This window comes from Carettochelys insculpta, chromosome 2 (assembly GCF_033958435.1).
Source record: "Carettochelys insculpta isolate YL-2023 chromosome 2, ASM3395843v1, whole genome shotgun sequence".
NCBI lineage: Eukaryota > Metazoa > Chordata > Testudines > Carettochelyidae > Carettochelys > Carettochelys insculpta.
This window is the reverse complement of record NC_134138.1, coordinates 250,057,612-250,080,465: the sequence shown is the minus strand read 5'-3', so window position 1 is coordinate 250,080,465 and position 22,854 is coordinate 250,057,612. Positions and strand designations below refer to the sequence as shown.

The window sequence follows — 22,854 nt, the reverse complement described above, 5'->3', positions numbered from 1 at the left end:
AAAGTCCTTTTGCTTTAATACTGCACAGCTGATGAATGCAACTTAACATGGTACTTATGGCCAGTGCTTCTTTTTGTAAAACTAGAGGAGCTGGCACTCAGCCGGCTCCCCACCCTCACCCTCTAGCCATCTCCACAGCTGGGGCTGCTGAGGTTCCAGTACTCAGTACCAGCAAGTACCCACATAAGAAAAGCACTGCTCATGACTGAGATGAGAAATATATATGTTAGACATTTTTAAAAAGGTGCGTGCCAATTTACAACTTTTCACTGATCTTCAAGAATACTTATAAAGCCTATCTTATTTTAAAATGTGGATTTTAGATTTGATATGGAGGTTTGACAAAACATACATCTCACTGCACTCCAGATCCACTTTATTTCCCTGTGGCATCAGTCAGGGCAAGAGCAGCAAATTCTTACAAATACAAAGTCACTTGGCACTAATAGGTAACAAAGGCGTTTTCCCTTTGTAGGTAGGTAGGGAGATTCCCAGTGGCTACAGTCTACAAGGCAAGTTTCCTGGAGATATAGGTATAGTATCTGAAAGGTACATTGATATTGCATATGAACAGTAGCAATCCTTACAGAAATTTCAGGTACAGTAATTCAAGGTCAGAGATAGCAACTACCTGCAAAAGCAAAAATGCTAAAGATTCAAGAAATGACAGAAACTCAACCCAAATAAACAGTTGCTTGCCCCCACTAATATAAATGGCCACGGTTTTGGTTCTACTACTTTCTTTGAGAATGAAAATACAGTTAACATTCAATACCATGTTTTTCCCTCCAAGACATTATTCACATTCATATTCTTGATAGGTCTTCAATTGGCCAAACATTTTACATCAAGTATAAAAAAGGGCAATTATTTTCAATTCAAAAGTTACATGACTGTTCCAAGAGGTAGTACTAGTTAAGAATATAGTACAGTCTAATTTTATCTTTGTGTAATCATCTTAAATTGCTGTATCATCTGCCACTCTAATCATAACACTGTACAGATCCTCCAAATGCCTAAGGTTACAAATATTTCAAAGGTCGATACAGAATTATGGAATATATTTATAGCAACGGTATAGGGTATGTGTGTAAATAATGACTAGTCAGAGCATTGCTAAGTATTTATTCTGAAGCTTTTACTTTAAGCTCTTATATCATGAAAGGTGTTTAATCTTTACAACATGTATTAGGAACTGAGATGTTTTTATCTCTATCGTTATAAAAGTAACACAGAAGACCATTCTAAACCATCTTCAAAATGCAGACCAATCTTTTTTGTATATAAACTGTACACAAAAACAAGGCACTATACATTTTTTGGGTATTGAAATATAAAGGTTGATTTGCATAGTTTCTAATGAAACCCACAACATAAATACAACTGCTTTGTTCAGTTTAGCACCTGAAGCAGCACTGAGAATATTACCTATCGCAAAGAGAATCTTTTCAGAATGCATAAGATATATTGGCAGTATAAGCAACTGCCATCAAGCTACCTGTCTGCAGAGAGTTTTGTTTTTGTTTTTTTTTTTGTTTTTTTACACAAAAGTCTTGAAAGTGAATACACATTGCATTGTTAAATACATACTTATTCTATGTGTTTATATAAATATAAATTCTTTGTAATCCACAAACAAAATAACACTTTACAAAGAGAACATCTTCAGAAAACACATGGCCATTACACCTACCCAAAGGATTGTTGCAGGAGTAGCTCCAGAGGCTACCTTTAAGCGCACAGGGGAGCAAAGTTTAAGCATGTTACCCTTGGAATTGAAACAAAGTTTCCAAAAAGAGTTCTCTTGCACATTTACAGTATTACACAATTCAAGGTCAGGCAGTATCTAAAAATTTAAGATAATCTCTAATTTGTCTTTTGAACACTAACCCAGAGCAATTCATTTTGCTAATTCAAATATGTTGAAAGTGATGATACAGATCCCTCCAGTACTATCACAAAGTGATAACATTACTTAGAAAAGTCCTTTTGCCTTTTTCAAGTTAACCTGCTTCCAAGAGGGGAGTGCATTGTACTCTTCTCTAGTCATCTCTAAGGCAGCCTGAAAATAAGACACAAAGACACACTGTTAGGAATGTCATTTACTAAACTCAAAGTGCTCAGAAGTCAAGTGGTGAAACTTTCACAGGAGAGTAAGAATGCTTCCCTACATGCATGTACGCACACAGAGCTTACCTCAAAGTCTTCATCAGAAAGATAAATTTCAAGTTTCAGTGGATCAACTCCCTCAGGCAGAGGCCTAGCTAAGAGATCTGCTAGTGGGTACACAGTTTTGCACAGCTTGGCTAACACATCCTCTACAAGGATTATCTGATTAGAAACTTCAGCATCCTGGAGAGGCGAGAGAGAGGAATAAAAGGAAAGAAATTAGCGATGTGCTACTGGAATCAGCTATGGCTCATTTTAAATACAAGCCCCCTTCATAGCTGGCACAAGTTCCGTCCTAGCTCGAGATGGTTAGCTGGCCCCTTTATTTGAGAAGCACGCTATGGACATTGTGGGCTAGCTCAGTTCTTTGGCTGAAACAATCTGCCACCATTAAATATTTGTATTTAATAACAAGAGGGCTGTCCTCTAAGAAACCCCATTTCATCCCCCCTCCCTTTTTTTTTTTTTTTTTTAAATTTCTGCCACAACTTTATGGCTAAGGAGGATTGCAGTTGATCCCAGAGAGAGCCAATGTCCCTTCTTGGTAATGGCTTAAACTTAAAAACACCCTGAATTTAAGGATCACATATCTGGGCTGGTATGAACGCCATTTCCCTGAAAAGGAAGCCAATGCAGGGAGGCCCAAACAAATCCTTGTACAAAGACACTTTGCCATGCTACTGTGGAGACTCTGATCTGAATACGCTGCCTGTTTTGTTCAGTTATACTGAGATCTTTCCAGGCGACTCATCATCACCAAATTGTGCAATATTTTACACAGAAGCAGACAACAGTCTGGTGCATGTCGTGGGGCTGACAGCCATCACGCGTCCCGGGGCAAGGTGGGAGGGTGGCCCAGCTCCATGCCACGGAAGGGGCAGGACGAACTGCAGAAGGGGTGGGGCTTAAGGCACTCATCCGTTAGCATTGCCAGAGTAGCAGCAGCAACAACCAGGAGCTGAGCGCCCCTTTGAAATGCCAGGCCATGGGGCAACTGCCCCCCTTCTCCCCTGTGTTGGAGGCCTGAGGTCTTGGTCTCACAGAGAACAGAAGGCTGGTTTGTTGGGAAACAGAGGCAGGCTTGATCAAGGCTTTGTGCAGGCCTGGAGGTGACTCCCTTATTCTATCCAACTACCATTTAGGAAAGGTAAAAAGTTAGGAGTCAAGTTAAGAATTGGAACTAGAAATCCATAAGTTTTGAATGAATGAAACATTTACTAGACAGTATGAAAACCTATAACTGATTGAGAATATACGTAATGCACTTGTCAATGATACTTATGTCTTTCCAGATTCCTGAAGTGCATTAGTCAGGTTAGTCCTCTGGCATTTGGGACTTCCCAGCATGAAATGTGTTGGTTGTTAATAGCAATAACAGCAAAGTACAAAAGCAGCAACAGGAAACAATTTCAAAGGAAAGTTTGTTTACCATTTCTGTGATCTCAGCTATGTCTTCTCTGTGTTCCCAGCTAGGGAACATATTGGTGAATGTCAGAGGTTCAAGACCAGCATGAATTAGGTAGGATTTGGGAGGCTTCTTTACATTTTTCCCTAGAACATCCAAAATACAAAGCAAGAGGAGATATAAAACAATTATGTTGCATGCTCTCAGTCCTGCTACACTGTTGGGTTAAATTTAGCAGGACCTTTCATCTACACGTTGTGAAACTTTCTGTTGCACATCAGAACAACTTCATTAAGGTCTGCTTTTCAATATTTTAAAAGTGCGCTTATTTCTGCCATCTCTGGGCTTCTCTACAAATTCAGATATGGAGCTCACTACTGGAAAAGAATGAAACAAAACTGACTCCCCTCCTAACATGCACAATCTGAGCCTTCTCTTCCCTAAATCCAACACACTACCTTGCAAAAAAAAAAGGGAATGGAAAGGTGTGTTTTGCAGAATGTTCTCACAAGAGAAGAGACTCCCAGTGCTAAGTGTCCTGAATTAAAAAATATCAGCAGCATGCAAAATTTTAAGTTTGGAGACTGCAGGGAGAGCACCTCAACTGTCCACAATGCCAGAAATCTCAAAAGGTCTAATGTGTATATTCTAATCTACCAAAGAATGCCACAGGAGGTCTCAAATGAAAGTCAGTGTGTCATTAATGTCACTGTGCATTCCACGTATAGATACAACATAAGGAGTTATGTATATATACACACACACACACACTGAAAATGTGGTTTTCATGTCTGTATCAAAGCATTTGTCAGTAGCCAAGGTGCAAAACAGGGTTTCCTCTAGATAGGACATAAGCAATTTGTCTCTGTTGGGGTGTAAATTAAGCATTGTAAGCTAACACAGTGGATGCCCATACACACACAAAAATCAAACATTAAGGGATGTGAAATGAACAGGGAAGGAGCATGCAGGAGAAGAACAATATGACAGGGAAGGTGAGGGGGTACTATACTGGCTGAATAAAATGAACTTTGGAGGCCTAAGAGGTATATCTAGGAGGCATAAGAAGAGACAGCCTCACCCTGCACCTAGGTAAGCAAAATGATTGTGTTTGCATTCATGAAATGGGATCTCAAGCAGCCTTGGTTGAAAATGCTGCACAGAATTTTGGGTGAGAAACTTCTTTACATGTTCAGCTGCTAAGGTGGTGTGTTAGGTTTTATTTCATACAGAACCATTTGTACCCAATAGTCTTAATCACTATCAATTGCATTTTGAATGTTTGTTAATAAAAGCTAGGGTTGGCATTGCCCAGGTCAGAGGGTTTGGGTGACTAACAGGTTGGTGGTTTCAGGAAGCTTGATACCCAGATAAGCACAAGAATCCTTCAGCTGTACGATTGGTACGTGAGATTTGTCATCTGAGAATTTTACTTTGAACCCTCTTGTTCCATAACACCACTGCGGAAACTGCTTGAATTGGCCATGGAATACTATAAAAAACTCTGCTACTTGCAAAAAATTTGTTAGCCTTGTCTAGACAGTAAGCAACTCAGTTCAGTGATACTGGGGGGTCAGAGGGAAGAGTATGGACAGGGTTGCTTGTGCCAGATAATACTCTAATATAGGCTTAGCCATCTGGTAGGGCAATTTAATTTAATTTGAGTGGAGAGACATTTTCATCATTTCAGTTAATGGCGTGAACTCTGCTCTCTACTCAAGCTGATCTGTCCCTCTTATTCAAGAATACAAACCGCAAGGCAATCTTTCGCCTGTGCTGGAACTCAGTGCTCCAAAGCAGTTAGCTGATTCAGCAGACAAAGCCTCAGAAGGTTTCAGGAAAAATCCAGTGGGTTAGATAAAGAGATGCACGAACAAAAAAGAGGCAAAGAGCGCTGCTAGGAAAATTCAAGCTGTTATCCCGGGATACAAATCAAATCAAAATACTTCACAAAGTCTCGTTGGCTGAATGCTGGTTGTAAGTCAAATTGTGTGTCATGGCAAAGAACACTTGAATTTTTCTGGATTACTCACTTAACTCTTGCTATGCTCTTTCACTTTTAGAACAACAAACTATTTATATTTCTTGCTATTTAATTGAGGGCAATGAAAGACCAGAGCTAGTTAAACCATGAAAGTTTAACTCCTGTAACATTTGCAGCATATCTGACAGGAGACTCACTTAACCCACAAGCCCAAGAGACTGACAAACCAGCAGAACATCACCGTCAGTCAAATGCTACCTGCCTTCACTGCTACTGTGGCCTCCCCCTACACAGGGGCTGAGATCACCCTGGTATTTAAATTGATCTTGGAAGGGAACGTGCATATGTAAAATATTAGAACTTTGATGGTTGAAAACTTGCTACATCAACAGCACAAATTGCTCTTGCACAACTATACCACGCCTGGACAGGGAGCAGAAGAGAGCTTTCAACACCAAAGCTACCCCAGCTGAAAAATCATACCCAGAAGAGCTATTGCACTTAGCAAAGTGATTAATCAGCTTGTGATACATAGTCCCAAGCACAGACCACAAGAAGCTCTCGTCTAGTTGCAGCCAAATATGTGTGCGTGGGTGGTGGGGAGGGGGATGGTAAAGAGGCAGAAAATCCCAACCACTGCAGACAGCATTCCATCCCTGCTACCATTACAGCCACTGAAATTCAGGGAAAAACAATGCGGAGTCCTGTGGTACCTGAAAGACTAACAGATTCATTTGGGTATAAGCTTTCATAGGCCAAGAGCCACTTTGCCAGAAATTCTGGAAGTGCTGAGGCACATTCAAGCCCCTTTTTGAAGAAAGCTGGTGGGGGGAGGTCAGGAGCAGTTTCCATTAACATGAGGTGGTATTGTCTACCATCTGGAGCACTGGGATGTGTCGCCAGAGACCTGGTTTCTATTCTCAGCTCTTCAATTGGCCACCTGGTTGACTTCTGTGTTGCATCTGTAAAATGGGGGTAATGCTACTGACCTTCTTAGTAAAGTGCTCTGAGATCTATAGATGGAAAATGCTATGAGTGTGCTAGGTGAACCAGGTCTCTGAATGACCATGTCCTTCAGAGTCAGAACTGCAATAACTTGCTCAGACTTCAAAAAGCCAGCATGTGGTACACAGGAGCTTTTCCAACTACAAGCTGAACCTCTCTAGTCCGGCACTCTCACCTCCAGCACATAATCTGGCACAATTTTAGTAGTCCAATTATCACTGACCATGGGTGTGGCCAAGTTCCCCACAGTCCCATAAAGTTTGTTTACAGCCACCAGTCCTGGCTCTCAGTGTTCTGTGCTGGTCTTTAGCTGTAATTTACCAATAAATGTCTTCTAAGAGCCCAGTAAGCAGTGGAAGTGTTGGTAACGCTGCCAGACAAGATTGACCTGTTGAGTTCTGGCAAATTTTCTTGTTCAACACCACTCAGGTCCCCACGGTGCTGGACTAGAGAGACTTTCAATCTGTACTGCTCCATCTTTAACCTCTAATTCCTACTCAGATTAAACAACTAAAAGACCAATATGTGGAAAAATCTGCCAATGTTTTGGATGAGCTACATCAGAATTCTGCACAAAGACAGCCCCACTGGCACTAGAAAAGGACCTCTGCAGAACAATGGATAGATGACTTGTTTCCGTGCTCAGCTTTTACATCTTTCCACACACAGCCATCAGCACTTCTCCCACCAGGACCCACTTATAGTCCTTCCCCCGTCTTCAACACATGTGAAAGACCAATGGCCAAACTGGAAAGTGCCACTGACTCGGCTGCCAGCAATACAGGAGATGCACAATTTCTTTACCGCAGCTGAAACCAATGCCACTGAGGCTGTCACAAAGCCATGAGAATCAGCTCGAGTGGTATCTGGGAAGAGCTGGCTCAAACCAAACTGGGATGATTCTGGTCAGATGGAGGAAATACTCTGAAATAACAGCCGGGCCTCGTCTTACAATGAAGGTGTCCCCATCCCCTTTTATCACCCAAACCCTATTTTCAAAAGAGAGAAGAACTCTAAGGGCCTTTTTTCCTCATCTCCAAGTGTGGCCGATCAGGTCACATCAGATGAGGGAAAAGCCTTTTACCATTCCCTACTTCCAGGGAAACACTGTTTCTTCATCCAAAGTAAGAATTCAGCCACCACAATTGGCACATTCATCAATTCCAGCCTCAGTCACTATCTGGGGTTAGAGTTATGCAGAAGTTCTAACTTGCGCAGAACATACCTGGCTGCTTCCTTTGTGAGGCAGGCCACTACAAGTACATCACCCCGTCCTTCGCTCCCAACAGGGGCTCCCAGTCAGTTTCCAGCTTCTCAGGTTTGTCCCTGATTTTCACAGGCATCTCCAAATCCAAACCCAGTTACATCAACAACTGCATCTCCAACCCTTCCTTTGGGACAATGCACTTCACAAAACCCAGAATGAAACCCATGACAGCTGGAGTCACAGCATGCAGGTTTAATGGGGGTTCAGTAACAGCATGAATTTCCAGAGATCAGACTAATCTGCCATCTGCCCACTCTCCTCTTTGAGGAAGTACAATTGCATTACAAGCAAGATGATTTAAAAATAAAAAAAAATGCTTCCCAAAGAGAGGCTCCTAATCCTAATGGAAGGATCAGGGCAAAGAACAGACAGATTCCTTGAAGTTTATTACAGACTTCACCTTGCTGATTTATTTCACCTGGGGAGCACTTTAATCCTCTGGTGATAGCTATCATAGAAACTTTAAAATAGTCACAATCAGCACTGGCACATGGTAGCTTTCTTATTACCTTTGCAGTACTGGAGCACTGTCTCCATGGCACACTTCCTGTCTGTAGCCCAGCGGATTCGAGCTGACCCCGTTATTTTATTTTCTATAGGCCACCAGCCTTGCCAAAGATACACTTCATGGTGATTGTCAACAAGGAAGAGGGCTATACAGCCAAAGAAGAACAAAAAATACCAGAGATTTAGTCAGCTTATGTTTTACTAGATATCTCCATAAGATAAACTGCATAGCGTTGACTAAAATCAGCCTATTACAGTTGGACAGATGAGATTCATTTTAGAGTTCATGAATGCCATGTTATCTAAACACAGAGACTTCTGAAAACCCAAGAAGCACAGGACTGAGCTTTGATCCCCTACAGGAAACAGTGTGTTAACTTTAGTAAAGGGTTGTGTTCTGAAACCAATTGAATATATTTGTTAAGTGGAAATTTCAATCTTTTATTTGAAGACTGAATCCCCCCTGGCCTTACACACACTGAAGTGTCATTGCTGTTTATTAAATCTCAACAGAGTCATGCTTTACTCCTGTGGGTATTCTGCACCACTGCACCAGAATTTCCCTCTGAAGCACTGATAATTGCTGGCCACCCCAGGACCTGGCAGAGCCCAGCTTCTGAGTGTGCAAATACAGGTTGAACCTCTCTCGTCCAGAACACACTCATCCAGCAACATCCGTAATCCAGCATGTTTTGGGTTAGCCAGATGACCATTTATGAGTGTGGCCCCATAAAGTTTGTTTACAACCAGTGTTCTGTACTTTTATTTAATTGTAACATACCCCTAAATGTGTTCTAAGAGCCCAAGAAGTAATGAAAGCCTTGGTAATGTGCTAGATGATATTGACCTCCCATGGCCTGGCAAATTTTCTCACCCTGCACTGGTCAGGTCCCCAGGGTGCTGAATGAGAGAGGTTCAAAACTGTACAGGATGCAGCTGGAGCGGAAGGTGTGGGGAAGTTAGAGCACTCTGGGCAGCTGCAGATGGGTCCTGGGGAGAGGAGATTAAGCTCTTTGGTACCCCATGGTGGGCCTCTGGCCAGGAGGCAGGAGTGTCTGGTCCTGCAACCAGGTTTTGTGAGGGAGGAAACGGAGAAAAAATAACTGGGTTGTTGGAGGAGTTTAACTTCTCTCTCCCTGCTTATTGCAGGAATATGGGTCACAGCTGTTCCATAGCATCTGTCAGTGTGTTTCCTTACCTACCTGCTAGGATAACTTTATCTTAGGGATCTCTGTATTTGGTATACCTATTCATGGGTGTCATAGTGAGGATCAAGGCAGTATTCACCATAATAGCCTGCTTCTGTACCTGGCTGCGGGGCTGTGTACAGATCCTCCTGAAGGAATGGCATGGAATTGACCACGGTGGGATCTCTTGCAGGATAGATATACTCAGTGGCTGAGAAGTCTCCTGATGAACTGCTGAGGATGAACAGGCGGGGGGTGAAGTTAAACTTTCCAGGATCTAATAAAACAAAACCCAAAAAGTGTCTAGTACAACAGGACACCGTGTATGTGAAAAGCTGCATTCATACTTGTTATGTTACACTTTGGCTTTTGAACAATCAGGAAAGGAGACTGGCAATAGCAGAGATTTTAGATGTAGCCACCATTTTGACTCCAGCACTGGCTAGTAGTGACCAGCCATTTAGGGTATGTCCACACTGCAGTTAGTCTCCTGGCAGCTGAATTGGGCTCAGACGGTTTGAGCTAAGGGGATATTTCGTTATGGGGTAGACTGGGGGTGGCCAATACATGGCCCACAGGCCAGAATCAGACCCATGGAACCTTTTCATCCAGCCCCAGAGCCAGCAGTGGCACCATTTTGAAAGCAAGCTGGCCGTCTCTGAGTTACATGTGGCTCTTTGAGGAGACATTTGCAGCTCCCGCCACCACCACTGCTCACTCCTTCTCCATCTCCCTGTTCTGATGCACTGAAAGAGCAGAACTCAATTTAATTGGTTTAACGGCAAGCACGAGGGATCAGGACATTAAAATAATTAAATTGAGTCCCATTATTTCAGCACAGCAGGGGGGTGAGTAGGAGTGCTGGGGGGAGGAGCACACGGCCATGCTGAGGAGGTGGTGGCAGCAGCTCACAGAGGTCCCATGTAAAGTAAGTTAATTCTGGGTTTGGGGCTGCAAGAGGTTTTAGCCTGGGGGCAGAGGAGTGGTAGTTTGAGGCTGAGAGGGGTTTAAGCCTGGGGATGGGGAGAGGGCAGGTTTGGGGCTACTTTGTGTTTGGCCCTCACATCACGTCAAAACTTGCCCTATGGCCCCCGATGACAAGAGGCTGGCCACCCTTGGGGCACACGCTCAGGTGCAGCCTCACCTCTGGGACTCACCCACTTCACAGGGTCCGCAAGCCCAGGATGCAGCCTGAGGTCAAAATGTCTGCCTTGCAGTTAAACAGAACCTTAGCCGTAGCCTCACAAGCTCAAGTTGGCCAGCATGGACCAGCCGTGGGTTTTCAATGGCAGTGCAGAAATACCCTCGGTTGCTAATGGTTCTGTGGCTTATTTGAAGTTCACCTGTCTCACAGATTTCCATGGTGTAAATCCATCCTACACCTTCTGTTTTGTTGGCAGTTCCAGCAGAAGGGCCAATGATTAAACACAAAACCATCAGCCGATACCTCCAGAGAGGAGCTGAAATGTGAGCCAAGAGTTAACTGCTGCTCTTTTCCCTGTGTGTGCGTGTGAGGGAAGGGGGAAGAACACATCACCCTTCAGCCCCTTGCATCTCCAGACACCAATAGATTCACATGCATATTTTATTCTCCAGCGAGAGTCTCTACTTCACCAGGGCCCTAACTACTGTGAAAGTTTCATGTCAACAGTGGAGAGACATTCCACGCAAACAAAAGACAGTTACCTGTTCTGTAACTGGTGTTCGTCGAGATGTGTTTCTCATGTCCATGCCAATTTGGGTGTGCGCCGTGCGCATGCCCCGTTGCCGGAAGCTTTTTGCCCTAGCTGGTAGCCTTAGGGTCGGTGCGGTGCCCCCTGGAGTGGCGCCCATATATGAACCGCCCGCCCCGCCCCGCCCCCGGCTCAGTTCCTTCTTGCTGGCTACTCCGACAGAGGGGAAGGTGGGAGGGTTTTGGAATGGACATGGCAACACATCTCGAAGAACACCAGTTACGGAACACTTAACTGTCTTTTCTTCTTTGAGTGATTGCTCATGTATATTCCAATTTGGGTCACTGTCAGCCAGTGCCTAGGAGGTGGGGTCAGAGCCCCAAAAGGAGTGCAGGACAGCCCTGCCCGCCGCAGCGTCTTCCCTAGCGTGCTGCGCTACTGCGTAATGCGCTGCGAACGTGTGAATGGGGGACCAAGTGGCCGCTCTGCAGATGTCCTGGATAGGGACTTTGGCTAGGAATGCCACAGAGGACGCCTGTGCCCTTGTGGAGTGCACCCTGATTGGCGGAGGGGGAACCCCCGCCAGTTTGTAACACTCACTGATACAGGCTACTATCCAGGAGGAGATCCACTGAGAGACCAGATGCCCCTTCATCCTGTCTGCCACTGCAACGAACAGCTGCTGCAACTTCTGTATGGGTTTGGTCCTGCCCATATAGAAGGCCAGTGCCCTCCGTACATCGAAGGTGTATAGGCTCTGCTCCCTCGGGGAGGCATGGGGCTTTCAGTAAAACACCAGTAAGGTGATGTCTTGGTTAATATGGAAAGGGGAGTCCACCTTAGGCTGAAATGCCATGTGGAGTCTTAGTCTAACCTTGTCCTTGTGGAACACCGTAAAAACTGGGTCCACCATCAGGGCCCTTATCTCTGACACCCTTCTGGCTGAGGTAATGGCCACCAGGAATGCCACCTTATAAGTAAGAAACAACATAGAACAAGAGGCGAGTGGTTCAAAAGGGGGAGCCATCAGCTTAGACAAAACCAAATTAAGGTCCCACATTGGCAGGGGGACCCGAACCTGTGGTCTGACCCTCTCCATTTCCTTCATAAACCTTTTTACCACTGGGTCTGAGAAGACCGAAAAGCTCCCGTCCCCTGGGTGGAACGCCAAAATGGCTGCCAGGTGCACCTTTAGGGAGGATACTGACAGCCCCGCCTGGCTCAGAGCCAGCAAATACTCTAGGACACTTGGTATTGTGGCCTCTCCCGGGGACGTCCCCTTCTGGGTGGCCCAAATGGTAAATCTTTTCCATTTGGCTACATATGCTACCCTTGTAGAGTGTTTCCTGCTGTTCAGTAATACTTCCCTGACAGCTTGGGAGCAGGCCAGCTCAACCGGTCTCAGCCATGGAGCCTCTATGCTGTCAGGTGAAGCGCTTGTAGATTGGGGTGCTGCAGTCTGCCCTCCTCCTGTGTCAGCAGGTCCGGGCACAGCAGGAGCATCTCCAGGGCGTGAGTGGACATCTCCAAGAAGGTCGAGTACCAATGTTGTCGAGCCCAGGCTGGTGCCAACCAGGATTACTGACGCTCGGTCCGACCGAATTTTCAACAGTGTTTGGTGGATGAGCGGTATTGGTGGAAAGGTGTACAGCAATGGGCCCGACCAATGAATGCTGAAGGCATCTGCCCAAGAACCTGGACTTGGGTTCTGGTAAGAGCAGAACGTCCTGCACTTCACCTTGAGAAGAGTGGCAAAGAGGTCTACCTGGGGATGCCCCCACCTCTGGAAAACTGACTTCAGTACTTCTGTCTGTAATGACTACTTGTGGTCCATGAAGGACCTGCTGAGGTGGTCCACCAGGGAGTTCTGGGTCCCAGGCAGGTAGAACGCCCTCAGGAGAATCTGGTGCTGGATGCAGAAATCCCAAAGCGCGAGGGCCCCCAGACACACAGGCGATGAGCGTGCACCCCTGTGTTTGTTTATATAGTACATTGCTGTGGTGTTGTCTGTGCTGACTGCTACACAGTGCCCCTTCAGCTCGTTCTGAAATACTTCGCACGCCAGACGAACTGCTTTGAGTTCTCTCACATTTATGTGGAGATGAGCTTCTGTTTTGTCCCATAGGGACCGCCAGACGCAGGGACCAGCCAAGTGCGCTCCCCAGCCCAGGGCTGATGTGTCCGTGACCGGGAGAGGGAGGGTTGTGGGGGATTGAAGGGTACCCCCATGCAGAATGACCTGTCCCTCCAGCCACCGGTGTAGTATAGTCAACACTTCATGGGGGATTGTGACTAACATGACTATACTGTCCCTGACAGGTCTGTATACTGAGGCGAGCCACATCTGAAAGGGGCGCATTCGTAACCTGGCATGCTGGACTACGAATATGCATGCTGAAATGTGTCCCAACAATCTGAGGCATCCCCTGGCTGTTGTGGTGGGGAACCTTATTAGGGCTTGTATGCAAGCCGCCATTGCCTGGGCCCTGTTGTGTGGCAGAAGCGCTCTGGCCTGCTTTGCGTCAAGACATGTGCCTACGAATTCTATGACTTGAGTCAGTACTAATACAGACTTTGCCTCGTTTACTAGGAGGCCTAACATGTTGCACGTTGTTCTTACTAGCTGTACATGTTGCGACACCTGTCTTTGTGACCGACCCTTGATCAGCCAGTCGTCTAGGTACGGGAACAGGTGCACACCTCGCCTGCATAGGAAGGCCGCCACTACTCACATGCCCTTGGTAAAGACTCTCGGGGCTGAGGAGAGTCCTAACGGGAGGACTGTAAATTGATTATGGTCCTTCCCTAGCACAAATCTGAGGAACCTACTGTGAGGCAGATAAATTGCTACATGGAAATATGCATCCTGTAAATTGAGAGCAGCAAACTAATCCCCTCGTTCCAGCATTGGGATAATTATTCCCAGAGATATCATACAAAACTTTATCTTTCTTACAAATTTGTTCAGATTTCATAGGTCCAAGATGGGCCTCAGCCCCCCTTTCACTTTCGGAATAAGGAAATAGCGGGAGTAAAATCCCTGTCCCTGGAATTCCTGGGGGACTTCCTCTATAGCCCCCTTTTGGAGGAGGATTCCTACCTCCTGTCTGAGAACTATCTCGTGAAAGGGGTCCCTAAAGAGGGACAGGGAAGGGAGTTGCGAAGAGGGGTAAGAAGAAAATTGGATAGCATATCCCTTTTCTACCATGGGGAGGACCCACTGGTCCAAAGTTATGCTGCACCATGCCTGGTAGAATGGGCATAAGTGGAGTGAAAATAAACCTTGAGCTGGAACTATGGGAGTGGGTGGTACAACGCTTTCGACCGCCCTGTCAAAACTGGCGTCTAGGCCCAGGAAGGGTTTTAGTGTGGCCCTGGTCCTGCATTTGGCGACCCTGATGCCTCCTATTATGATGGCCCCTTCTTCTGTTCCCCTCCCGTTGCTGCTGGGGGAACTTTCTGAACTGGGGCCTAGGATTAAACTGCCTTCTTTGGGTTGCCGGCGTGTACAGACTCAGTGAGCGTAACGTGGATCGAGAGTCTTTCATGCCATGATGTCTCTTATCCGTTTTCTCTGAAAATAGAGATGGGTCTTCAAAAGGGAGGTCTTGAATGGACTGCTGCACCTCTTGCGAGAGTCCTGAGACCTGAAGCCATGCTCCCCTTCGCATGGCAATACCCAAGGCCATAACCCTAGTGGCTGCACCAGCTGCATCTAGGGCGGCTTGCAGTGCTGCTCTGGATATGAGCCTCTGCTCCACTACCAGGGCCGTTAAATCTGTCTTGGCATCCTGTGGAAGCAGTTCCGCAAAACGGTCCATGGAACTGGCCATATTATACGCATATCTGCTAACCATGGCCTGCTGGTTAGCAATTCTCAGCTGCAGACCACCTGTGGAGTAACCTTTTCTAACGTACAGGTCTAGTCTTTTGGCATCCTTGTTCTTGGGGGAGGGCCCTTGAAGCTCCTGTCTCTCCCTATTGTTCACTGCATCCACAACAAGGGAGTCGGGGGAAGGATGGGTGAACAGATGCTCATTTCCCTGTGCTGGGACAAAATACCTGCGTTCATTTTTCCTAGCCGTGGGCAAGGCTGAGGCCGGGGTTTGCCACACTGTCTTAGCTGTGTTGGCAATTGTCTTTATAATAGGCAGTGTCACCCTGGATGGTGCAGAGGTTGAGAGGATGTTAGTGACAGGGTCTACTTCATCCCTGACCTCTTCAGCCTGTACCCCGAGGCTCTGGGCAACCCTCCTCAACAGTTGCTGGTACGCGCCTCCACCTCCAATACTGGGGATGCAGAGGACCCAGCTAATGCCTCATCTGGAGAAGACGAAGATGAGGTCAACATACCTTCCAAAACTGTTGATCCAGAGGATTCTGGCACTGCTACTTGAGCCCCCAGCACCACACTGTGGCACCCTGCTTGGTGCCTGGGGTCGAGGGCCCCCTAGTGGTCCCTGATGTGGTGCTATGAAAACAGGGCCACTTTGCACCGGGGATGGCACCGGTGAACATTGCACCACAGTGCCCGGTGCCTGTACTGACGGCATCCATGCTTGGGTCAGTCTCAGCTGACCTGGTGCCGATGTCGACGCTGGTGATGGTGCCAGTACTGCCATCGGAGCTGGTGCCAATGATTCCCCCTGCTCCTCCGGCGAGGCGCCGAGAGATGTCGGCACCCATCTCAGAACCTGGGGAGTGCCCGGTGCCCTGAACAGGAGTCCAGCAACTCGCCCTTGCTCCGCATGGATTGCCCACGGGGTCCAGAAGGGCCACTGTGGTGCTCCCTGATGGTGCCTTTGCCACTCTCCTTCCAGGGAGCGTCGGCAGTGGCGCCAGTGCCCACTGTGTCGGGATGACTTTGTACTCTCGCTCCTTGTTGAGCTGGGGTAAAGGGAGTCCAATTCCAACACGGACTCTGACACCAACTAATATGATGGTGCCAAGGGTCCCGTACTTCTCTTTGGTTCCTGCAGGCTCAGTCCCATCTGCACGGTACCAATGCATTGTTGGGGTCCCCCTGGTGTCAGGAGCTGTGCCGGGGTCCCTGGAGCCTGACCTGGTGTCTGGAGCAAGAGTGGCGAAGGCTCCTGGTGCAGTGTTTGTAACGGCACTGTAAATTGCAGCAGGCCTTGAGCAGCACCAAAGGCCTCTGGCATCGAGGGCAAGCTGGGAGAGTGCGGGTTCCTGCCTCGCGCTGAAGTCAACGCCAGCATGTCACGACCCCGCTCACAGTGCGCATTGGCGGACTCTCCAGATGCCTGTCTTGAACAGCCCCAGTGCCGTCTTGTCTTCTTGCAAGGCACCCAAGACTGACTCTTGTGGCACAGGGCGGTGCTAGGCACTGAGTCCAATTCTCGGCGCTGGGAGTCCTCCAACGGCACCGACGGCGCCGGAGTGCTCTGCATCGAAGATGTGGCGCTCTGCGTTCCCGCCAAGGAAACTTCCGGGTGCAAGGCCGACTCCATAAAAAGAACTTTTAGTCTTTGAGCGCTATCTTTTAGAGTCCTTGATTTGAAGTCCTTGCAGATGGAGCAATGCTCTCGGGATGAGACTCACTGCGGCAGCCCAGACAAGCTTTATGCAGGTCACTCTTGGGCATACGTTTGCCACATTTAGAACAGTTTTTAAAATGGAGAGCCAGGTATCGCCTGGCGGCGAGGCGCCGAGACGGTTAAAGACCCACCTGGGCTTACTAAGCGCTAATTTCCTACAGTAGATAAAGTAAACTATTTACAACTAATTAAAACAACAAAGGCTACCAGCGAACTCTCAAGGAGAGTTAAGCTCCAGCAACCGACAGCGTGGCGAGAAGGAACTGAGCAGGGGGCGGGGCAGGCGGTGCATATATAGGCGGCCATACGGGCGCCACTCCAGGGGGCGCCGCACCAACCCTAAGGCTACCGGCTACGGCAAAAAGCTTCCGGCAACTGGGCATGTGCACGGTGCACACCCAAATTGGAATGCACATGAGCAATCACTCGAAGAAGAATGTATTTTACAGTCCTACAATACAGTAACATGTAGGTGAAGATCACTGGACTAAAGTACTACCTTGCAACATGCAATCATAGGCTTTTCGATCTCTCCTTCCTAGTGCATCCCAGAATCCTAGTGGCTCAGACCCTTCATCACATTCATGTATCGTCACCTTGCTGCTGCTGTGCAATCCAGCTTCCAACGGACATCTGCAATACAAAGAAGTTATGTGAACTCAGTGTACTTCCAACTACATACAGCTGCAAGCTCTTGTCAGTGGCCCAGAGACTGATTCTAGGGACGCTGGGACTTCTTTCTTGCCAGCCTGCTCCATATGAAAACCAGTACAGGAAATAACTATATATGATATGACATTTTTGCAATGGTATTTGTTTGTCTGACCGACCATACATGCAGAGCATGAGAGAATAATCATGTGAGTTTTATTTTTTTTTAAACCAATTCTTCAGTTTCTCCTTTCCATTCCCCATCAGTTCCTCTTGCAGGCTTCCTTCCCTAGCCTGCTAACCACCACTCTCGCATTTTAGTCCATCACCTCTAGTAGGTCATAGTTTAGTCTTTACTTTTAGGTGCTTTTCAGTCTCCAAGACTACATCTACACATCAGTATATTTTGAAATAAGCCAGTCCAAGAAAGCTGATCTGAAATTGCTTATTTTGAAACAACACAACTACACACAAGAATGCCTTTCAAAAGAGATCCCAGCCATCTTGAAATTGCATGTCTGGACACACACTGCCTATTTTGAAATAGTGCCATTAGATGCCATTATAGCTTATTTAGAAATAGCACTATTCTGTTTCTTCATAGTGTATATTTCGAAACAGACAATTCCTCCTGCGATGAAGTTTATGAAATTTGAAATAACGCAGCCATTTCAGTTTATTTCAAAATAGGGTGTGCATAGTGTAGATGCTTGCCAAGTTATTTTGAAATAATAGCTGTTATCTCAAAATAACTTTGCTGTGTGGCTGTAGCCCCAGAGATTAAAAACATACAGCTAGAGCCCTGTGTGGATACACCGCTGCGTATCTGCATCCAATCTGCACAAGTTAACTGCCGATTTGCAGGGTTCTACACCAAGGCACACAGTCCCCCCCCGGGGCCTGGTTGGAAGAGCAGCTGAGGGAGCCCACACAGCGTCTTTCAGTTGGGAGGGGACTCTATTGTGGGCTACTCCATCTCTCCCTGTCCTGTGGGCAGGTGAAGGGTCCACCACAGCTCCCCAAGGCTCCTGGCCTGGGTGCCACACTTGCCCGGCCTGGTGGGAGGAGGGCGAATTGTGGATCTGCAGACCTCTATCTTTAACAGGAATGTCAATTCAATAGAGCAAGAATAGTGAATGCAGCTAACCGTGTTGGGTTTGTCTGAAAACCAGCATATGCACCATAATGAACTAGGTGACCTGTCTATTCCTTCTCTCCCAACACACACCTGCTGTTACCCCTCAATCCACATCAGTGCTGTTGGAAGGTGGTTGGGTTTTCTCCTGGCGGACAGCTACATTCAATAATCCAGCTACGTTACACAAATATCTCCAAGGTATACACCTGCTACTTACTGCTCTTTTATTTTATTGGCTGCTGTTCTTCCTACATCTTTTGTGTGCGGCTGTGCTTTGCACCCATGCCACAGGTAGATAAGGGCTTTATTAATATTGAGAACAATCATAGACGTCCTGGATCTCAGGCTGCTGCAGTGACATGCTACTTCAAGTAAATTTCCTTCAATGGAAACTTCTCCTCGTACACAGTATAGCCTCCAGTCACCTGGAATGGGCACAAACAGCACAACTCTATTAAGTTGTGGCCAAGTTACTTCTTTTTAGATAAATGGCAAGCACTGCATTGCATGACACACTCAAACTGCCACAAAGTGATAAAAGGAAATTCAGTCAATTGGCTCTCTCTCCTTAACTCTCCCCTTTTGTATTTAGGGTGAACAAGGGACAATATAAAATATCATTAGTTAGCTGCAACATGTAGGCAGAGCAGGTCAGATTCATGTTTATCCCAATTGAAGCCTTTAGTAGCTACCATTGTATTGAAAAGAATTTGTTACTGTTCACTGGCTACATAGTGTTCATTGCAATTTGTGCTAAACATGTCACAGAAGCTTCACTTTGTTTCGGTAACAGAAGTCCAAAATGACAACATGCACAATTGCAAATTCATAATCAAATAATCATATTTTGCCAGACTACTGAAAAAAGGGAGCATCTTAACGCCAAGGGACCATTTACTCAACATTAAAAACTAACCAAGACAATATAATGGATGCCTGTCCAGCAACATGAATTTGCACCTGGGTTGACAACACACATTAAGTAAGGAGAGAACTAAAATGAAAACTCAAGTATAAGCCCTCTGACAAAAGACCATCTGCAGAATAAGCTTCTACTATTCCCATAGACTGCAGTGTTAATACATTTCTTCCAGAAAAGCGGACTCTTGTAGCAGAAAGCTCCCATCTAAGAAGTGACTTACTTTGTGTATTTTCTTCTTCCTCTTCCCGTCTTCCAGCATGCACAATCATCCCTCCCTGGAAGCACTGCAGAAAGCATGGAGGTTCCTTCCCTTGAAGCACCTGCACCTAGAAATGGAGAGCACCAAAACCTCAGCAAATTAATTTAGAGACTGAGGAAAAAATGGCCCTTGACAGGTCATTAAAATAGCATGGGCCCGGCCAACCATAAACGGTGGTTTTTATGAGGTTTTAAAGCACAGACTATTGTTGGACTGTCAAATACATCAGAAGTCATTGGGACTCACACGTTGTGCTGGTTATGAACTGCAAACCTAAGAGGAATCTGTACCGATGATGCAGTATTCAGCAATCTTAAAATTCAGGGGATAAGGAGCATGACCACTGACTAATTTAAACTGATTTATTTTTGACAGCACTGAAGCCCATTAATGGCAGGAACATGTTCTCAAGAATTAAGACATAATTTGAGACAATATAACAGCCCTCTGAAGATGGTAAAAACAGACAAAAATGTGCTTTAATAGCGCTTAAACTGTTGGCTTCTATGAAGCCTTATAAAGTTTTGGGATTATTGAACTGTTATGGCTGATAGGAAAGACTGGTTTATAATTACTTGCGCAGAATTTGATATGGGAGGTGTCCAATATGATCATGTTTTCTGCTCCCCAGTCTCTCTCATTACAATACTTTCCAAAAGCATTTCAATTTTATGTTTTGGCTTGTCGAAAAAATGCTTCTTACAGGGGCTCATCAGAACGGCTGACGTTCTGCAGATGCTTGCAATGTGAGAGAAAATGAACTCCCTATATGGATCCCAGTCTTGATAGGAGGGGAAGTATCTAATCCATCCCTTTATCTACAGCTGATGGGGGAGGAGAGGAGAAACATTCTTCCTCAGATTTCCCAGAAGGCACATCTCGGAATTACATTAGAATGTTGTTCTCGAAGTAGTAGGAATGAAGCCAAAGGGGGGTTGGTTATGTGGAGAGGAAATGGGTACAACCTCTGCATTAAAAAGGGAGGAAAAAATCTGTATTGTATTGTACTGTATTTACACACCAAATGGGGGTGTTTGGACAATAGCGGCAGCTTTTATAGCAGCTGTCACATAGCAGTTGTTCTACACAGGTGATGGCTGGCAGCTCACCTGTGCTCCTCTCTCTTCATCAAGCTCCACAGTCATCAGTGCTGATGTCCCCTTCTCGCTCACTGTGGAGTGCCTCCCTTGCCAAAAGAAGTAGACACACTTCTCTTTCCCAACAGCCCTTACTTGCTGATCTCCTTTTTGTCTGCTTCCAACTGCAAAACAAACAACTCACAGTGAAGGAAAACGGCTATCACTCTCACTATGGAGTGCATGTGCTTAGCCAGCCAGCTTCAACATAGGAAACCCTGTGCAGTACTGACTACACGCATAATCTGACACACATTAAGTCAAGCACTGCAACAGATGCACGGGCCAGTTCTGCACAGGGACATGATACGGTGGATGTCACGTTGCACGCACAGACACCACTAACTGGCCAAAAGCCTCGAAACCAGAAGAAGGATCATTTAAAGCAATTAACACCAGTTGAGAGAATCAAACAATGTGAAATGGCCAGTCACATTACAAGACAACAACAACAACAACAACAACAAAAAAAAAAAAAAAAAAAAAAGCACATTGCGTCTCATTTTCCATCTTGCACTGTTCTTTGGCAGCAGATTAGCTGACTGCTGAAAAATATTGGAAACAGCAGCAGCTGGGACAGATACAGGCAGAAAATGAAACTACTACTTGGTATAATTATATTAAAAAGGAAACTGGAAGGGGATTCCAAGTTATGATTATCAGAGAACACTAAATTAATAACTTACTTTCTTGGAAACAATCTCCTGATTACTTGTACAAGCTTCATTTTTCAATTAACTACATTTTCCACGTTAGTCTGAGTGAAGGTCTAGGAGCTCAGATCTTTTTAAAGGCTTTTATTCATGATCTGATTATTATAATTAGTCATCAACAGCATGTGTGAAAAAAGAGAAGTTCTACATTAAAACCCTTTATTTAAACTACTGGAAACTCTGAATAGCCTGTGATATAATTTGGACAAGATGTCTGAAAACAAAAGTTGTTTTCGTAAGGACCAAAATACAGATTTTGGACCTTACGAAATAGTCAAAAGAGCTGAACAGCCACTTTGAAAATCCTGGTCCTATAAAGTCATCTCAAATTGGGCACTCAAAATCATTCATCAGTTTGAAATCTTGGTTTCAGTCACCTCCTCAATGCTTCAAAACCAAGAAAGGTGCTGCCTCTTTTGATAAAAACAGCCCACTGGGCAGGATTAATTCTGTCAGGGTTGATCTATCTGCAATATGTATAGAGGGAAAAAAAAATCAACTTATAGTTTCATATTTAAGTCAGATCATTTTCTGTTCAGAAGTTTTTGAAACAAAGCACACATATTTGGGTTTCCTTTATCTACAGCTACTCTCCATTAACACCCTTTTGTGCTCCAGTTGGATTCTCCAGTATCTTGACTCCACAATCACACATTAATTTTCATTTTTCAGACTACTTTTTAAGAGTGAAGCCATATGTGCGCTATGCGGTGCTGACTGACCACAGCACTTGCCTAGCTGGAGCATGGTTCCATCCAGACTTTTCCATGTGGGGCTTGTGGTACTTTACTTACCAGGGAGGCCATCTATTGCTCTGGAGTTCATTCCCTACTTTGAGAATATGGAGTCAGGCACAGACCTGCCAGCTCCCTATATGCACAAAGATCACACAGAGCTGGCTGCGCACCTGAGATCCACCTACGCTGTCTTTTCCTCAGAGAACAGTTAAGAATTCTCAAATCAAGGCTGGAATCCACTGATGAACGTTTGGAGAGCCAGCACAAGAGAGATCCTTCCTTCTTGGCACTTTGGCTTCATCATCTAGCATAGACTTTTCCTTGCCTCTTGCTTCCTCACTGGCAAAGACTTCAGCTGACACTAAACCTGCATCTCTTGCAAGTCCGTTCACAGCACTTCCACTAGTCCAGTTTCCAAGCTGATTTGGTTCCAGGTTCAAGTAGATTAGTTACTCTCTCTATCATTCAAGCCATTTTGCAAACTAGAACTATGCAACTACAAAGTGTATGGAATTAAGCTAACACATTGGTGTTAATATATGG

At 45.6% G+C, this 22,854-nt stretch overlaps 1 protein-coding gene across 21 annotated transcripts in view; it reads right to left on the bottom strand.

Annotated features, from left to right (window-relative positions):
• Window positions 1-284: 284 nt before the first annotated feature.
• SVIL (supervillin) overlaps window positions 285-22,854 on the bottom strand; it is a 226,131-nt gene continuing 203,561 nt past the window's right edge. For 6 of the 21 annotated variants that reach the window (XM_074984932.1, XM_074984935.1, XM_074984936.1 and 3 more), the window contains 9 exons: window positions 20,835-20,986; window positions 19,687-19,792; window positions 18,762-18,969; window positions 17,255-17,388; window positions 9,646-9,801; window positions 8,340-8,483; window positions 3,599-3,720; window positions 2,197-2,352; window positions 286-2,062 (listed from right to left, as the gene is read on the bottom strand). In XM_074984932.1, the coding sequence (XP_074841033.1) occupies window positions 1,976-2,062; window positions 2,197-2,352; window positions 3,599-3,720; window positions 8,340-8,483; window positions 9,646-9,801; window positions 17,255-17,388; window positions 18,762-18,969; window positions 19,687-19,792; window positions 20,835-20,986 (1,265 nt within the window). In that variant the 3' untranslated portion in view covers window positions 286-1,975. Of the gene's footprint in view, window positions 2,063-2,196; window positions 2,353-3,598; window positions 3,721-8,339; window positions 8,484-9,645; window positions 9,802-17,254; window positions 17,389-18,761; window positions 18,970-19,686; window positions 19,793-20,834; window positions 20,987-22,854 lie in introns of all 21 variants that reach the window. The other 15 variants (XM_074984940.1, XM_074984941.1, XM_074984954.1 and 12 more) reach the window with 6 other exon arrangements.